A 4618-nucleotide genomic window follows, 5' to 3' on the forward strand; every position below is an offset into this window, starting at 1 on the left:
AAAAAAAAAAAAAAAAAGAAAGAAAGAAAGAAAGAAAAAGAAATTCAAACAAACTGATGACAAGATAATAATACCAAATGATTGGCCAGGCACCTTGGCTCATGCCTGTAATCCCAGCACTTTGGGAGGCTGAGGCAAGTGGATCATTTGAGGCCAGGAGTTCATGATCGGCCAGGCCAACATGGCAAAACCCCATCTATACTAAAAATATAAAAACTAGCTGGGTATGGTGGCGTACCTGTCATCCCAGTTACTCAGGAGGCTGAAGCATGGGAATCACTTGAACCTGGGAGGCAGAGGTTGCAGTGAGCTGATTGTGCCACTGCACTCCAGCCTGGGTGACAGAGTAAGACTGTCTCAAAAAAAAAAAAAAGATACAAAATCATAACCTTATCATTACTCTTGACTCTCTTTAAATAGGCAAACAATGACAATCTCATTACTATGAAAAGAGGATAAGATTTGGCCTCCAGCAGCAGTCCAGGTCAACATTGTGAAGAGGTATCAAAAGGTCGTTTAGGGCAGGCATGGTGGCTCATGCCTGTAATCCTAGTACTTTGGGAGGTGGAGGCAGGAGTATCTCTTGAGCCCAGGAGTTTGAGACTAGCCTAGGCAACATAGCTAGACCTTGTGTCTATATTTTTTATATTAAAAAAGGGCAATTTGGTCCTACTCAAAGGAAATAGGCAACTCTGCCCTTAGCCAGATCAGGACCACACTAGGACCAGCCTTTGGTTCAGTGTGGCCAAGAACTTCCTACCAAAGAGAGATGACTTTTAGGAGAGGTCTCCCTATTACTGGCCTTGAATAAGCAAACATGGGACATTTATTTAGTGGGGTTATTGCAGAGGGCATGTGCAGTGGTATGATCTTGGCTCACTGCAACCTCCACCTCCCAGGTTCAAGTGATTCTCCTGCTATAACCTCCCGAGTAGTTGGGACTACAGGCATGCACCACAACACCCTGTTAATTTTTGTATTTTTAGTAGAGACAGGATGTCACCATGTTGTCCAGGTTAGTCTTGAATTCACCTCAGGTGACCTGCTTGCCTCGGCCTCCCAAAGTGCTGAGATTATAAGCAAGAGCCGCGCACTTGGCCTGGATTCTGCACTTTTTTTTTTGAGACAGAGTCTTGCTCTGCCACCAAGCTGGAGTGCAGTGGCATAATCTCTGCTCACTGCAACCTCTGCCTCAGCCTCCCGAGTAGCTAGGACTAAAAGTGCCCACCACCACGCCCGGCTAATTTTTTGTATTTTAGGGGTTTCACCATGTTGGCCAGGATGGTCTCAATCTCCTGACCTCATGATCCGCCCGCCTTGGCCTCCCAAAGTGCTGGGATTACAGGTGTGAGCCACCGCGCTGGGCCTTTTTTTTTTTTCTCATCTCAGCCTCCTGAGTAGCTGGGATAACAGGTGTGTGCTACCACGCCTGGCTAATTTTTTTTTAAAGACGCGGTTTCACCACGTTAGTCAGGCTGGTCTTGAACTCCCGACCTCAGGTGATCTGCCCGCCTTGGCCTCCAAAGTACTTGGATTATGGGCATGACCCACCATGCCTGGCTGACGCCTGGCTAATTTTTATATTTTTAGTAGAGATGAGGTTTCACCATCTTAGGCTGGTGTTGAACTCCTGACCTTGTGACCCAGCTGCCTTAGCCTCCCAAGGTACTAGGATGACAGGTATGAGCCACCTCACCCAGCCAGTGCTGATTATTCTTAGGGGAGGCACGTAAAAACATCATTTATTGTTAGAAATCATGACATGACACAAAGTCAAAATCCACTTTTATTTTTCACGTCTTGTGAAAGACTATAGAGAGCCATGCTCAGCTGCTGCTTCTCCAATGCTGGCCAGCAGTTTACCTTTCTAAGTCATACAGCAGCTCATCCGGCCCTCAAAGGGCTGAAAGGGCAGCCCAGAGCCTCCCACTGACAGGTGTACTCACCCACCCAAGACACTGGGAAAGATCCCTGTTCTAGCATCACATTTTACTCAGATTTGTCAAAATCAGGTTGCTGTGGCAAAGGCTCTTTCACTGAGGATGGCAGTCCTGGAAGACTTCTCCTTCGGCGAGCCGCCAGCTCAATCTTCTGAACCAGGCTCACATCCCAGGGATGGGTCACAAAACTGATGACAGTGCCTGGAACCTCACTGCCCACACGGCCCACTCTCCCTGCTCTATGGATGTAATCTTGCAGTGTTGGGGGGAAATCATAATTGACAACCAGCTCCACACCAGTGCTGTCCAGGCCCCGAGAGGCTATGTCTGTGCAGAGGAGTATGTCTTGGGAGCCCTTCTGGAAGGACTGGAAGATACCTGCCCTCATCAAGGCTGGCATTTGCCCCTGCAACCTTAGGTGTTGGATTTTGTGGTCATCCAGAATGTATCCCAGCCAGTTCACAGTGCTGGAGCTATTACAGAACACCAGAACAGTTCCTGAGGGGCCAGTCTTTTCTGCTCTGTCATGATGCTTGAGGATGTGCACCAGCTCGGTCACCTTATCTGCCCCCTTCAGTCTCAGAAATGTCTGTTTCACATGAGGCATGATACAGTGGAGCTTGGAGCTGGTGATGGTGGTGACAGAATCTGCACTGGCGACTTTATTCAGCAACTGGCCTACACCTTCGGGAAATGTAGCTCCTACCAGCACTAACTGAGCTTTGGGATTGAAGGGGTCTTCCAAGTCAGCTGGGCCTTCTGCGATGTTGCTCTTCTCCAACACGTAGTATACAAGTTCCAGGAAGCTTTCATCCAGCAGTGTGTCTGCCTCATCCAACACCAAGAAGGAGAGTTGTTCCAGGCTGATAAATCGACTTCTCAGGGCTTTCCACAGTGCCCCTGGAGTCGCCACTAGCACATCGGCTGAAGGTTGTTTGGACAGTTGCAACCTGATCCTACGCATGCCACGGCCTCCCTCCAGGTCCTGCACTAGCAGGCCCAAGGAGCGCCCCAAGGGTTGGGCCACGGCCCGCACCTGTTGGGCCAATTCTCGGGAAGGCACAAGGACCAGACCTCGGGGCATGGGGATACGAAGGGGGTCCAGGCTTGGCTGGCCCATGAGCCGTTGAAGTAGAGGCAGGAGGTAGCTCAGAGTCTTGCCACTGCCGGTTTCTGCGGCGCAAAGGATGTGGCGGCCGCGAAGTAGTGGGGGGATGGTGTTACACTGCACGGTTGTGGGCTGAACGACTTCAGGCACAGCCTCCTGTAGTGCGTGCAGCACACGGGGCTCCAGGCCAAGGTCGGCAAAACTGTCCCCGGAGGAGGGCTTCTGCACCGCTGGCGCCTCCTGTTGCGCACGCTCGATGGAGAAGTGGTCCCGACGCGCGCGTCGACTCTTCCAGCCTCGAGAGGCTAGCGGCGCGATCTCCCAACGGCCCAGAGTGAGGCGAGCTGGCTGGTTTAACTCTGGCCGCCGCGCCGAAACCAGCAGCGGTCCAGGTCGCACCGGCACCGGCCCCGGGAGTCTCCGCCGTCTGCTCTGCTGCTGTTCCAACTTCCGCTGTAGAGCCACTGGGATGCGCACTACCGGAAAAGGTTCGTCTGGACTGCGGACCGTCAGGCCCCGTCGGGGAGCTAGAAGCAACCGAGCCACTAGAGAACAAAGCCGCACCGGCCGCGCTATAGCCATGTTTCCCTTAGTGCGGGAGAAGCGCACATCAATGACATCACGGACGCGCAGCGGCCTCGCATACGGTGGCTCGCGAGGCTCATACGGTTTGCGGAGCTGGAGCCCCGTGAGGAAGAGAGGGAGGTTCTCTTAAGAGTTCGGCTGAGAGGTCTGTAGCTCCGAATCAGGGATGGCGACATCCAGACCCTGCCAGCCTTGGGGAAGGGCGCGTCCTGGAGGCAGGACTGGAGGCTAGCGTTACGAGGCGGCTGTGGGATCTTGGCCCAATGGACCATGAGGGCGGAGGGCTTCTGGCGATTGGGTACCTGGTTCCTGGGATTCTCTTTAGTTGTTCCTCATTGCCCCGATATATCTTGCAACCCTTAGGTTGCAGCTGTTTTCCCAGATGTGTTTCCTGCGCATGGTCTGGTAATCCGTGTTTATTGAAAGTCTGAATGAATGGTCAGGCCTAGGGGCAGAGACAGGGGTCTGAAGTCATAGACCTGGGCTCAACCCCTCCTACTGAGAGCCCAGAGTGCAAGCTGATGGCTTTCACCTTCTTCTCTCTCAAGTGGGAGGTAAGGCCTTCAGGCTTTATTTCAAGCTGGGTCATCTCTTCACACTTACTTTCCTTCCTTTTCAGCCAAGGTTCACTCTCTACTCCCTCGTCACCCCTCCCAACTTCTCATCTTGAACCCACCTCTCTTGCATCCTGCTCAGCTCCTCTGGCTTCCCCGTCAGAAACCTAAATTTCTTGAATAGTAGTAAGGAGGGTGCTGCCACCCTACGAAGTGATCAGGCACGTGGTTTATCATGTGGCCCTGGTCAGGCGGAATATTTTACCTGAATTCAGATATTTGGGTTGTAAAAACAAGAACTTACACGAGTCACACTTTTTTTTTTTTTTTTTTTTTTTTTTTTTTTTTTTTAAGACTGAGTCTCACTCTGTTACCCAGGCTGGAGTGCTGTGGCGTCATCTTGGCTCACAGCAACCTCCATTTTTTTTTTT

At 51.6% G+C, this 4618-nt stretch overlaps 2 protein-coding genes across 5 annotated transcripts in view; one reads left to right on the forward strand and one right to left on the reverse strand.

Moving 5' to 3' along the window:
* Positions 1-1725: 1725 nt before the first annotated feature.
* Positions 1726-3862, reverse strand: DDX28 (DEAD-box helicase 28). Its single transcript, XM_017539449.2, has one exon. It carries the CDS (start codon positions 3628-3630, stop codon positions 1990-1992), a length of 1641 nt encoding a protein of 546 aa, XP_017394938.1. The 5' UTR covers positions 3631-3862; the 3' UTR covers positions 1726-1989.
* Positions 3604-4618, forward strand: part of DUS2 (dihydrouridine synthase 2) — a 63089-nt gene continuing 62074 nt past the window's right edge. For 2 of the 4 annotated variants that reach the window (XM_017539456.2, XM_017539455.2), the window contains exon 1: positions 3604-3778. Coding sequence is in view for 1 of the 4 variants with exons in the window: in XM_037742315.1 (XP_037598243.1) it covers positions 3904-3931 (28 nt within the window). In the remaining 3 variants the exon portion in view is untranslated. Of the gene's footprint in view, positions 3779-3844; positions 3932-4618 lie in introns of those variants that run through there. The other 2 variants (XM_017539454.2, XM_037742315.1) reach the window with 2 other exon arrangements.

This window comes from Cebus imitator, unplaced genomic scaffold, assembly GCF_001604975.1.
Source record: "Cebus imitator isolate Cc_AM_T3 unplaced genomic scaffold, Cebus_imitator-1.0 Scaffold118, whole genome shotgun sequence".
NCBI classification, from domain to species: Eukaryota; Metazoa; Chordata; class Mammalia; order Primates; family Cebidae; genus Cebus; species Cebus imitator.

What these genes read in the sequence shown, in the direction of transcription:
- DDX28 (XM_017539449.2), bottom strand. Translation starts at nt 3,630, where the DNA reads ATGGCTATAGCGCGGCCGGTGCGGCTTTGTTCTCTAGTGGCTCGGTTG.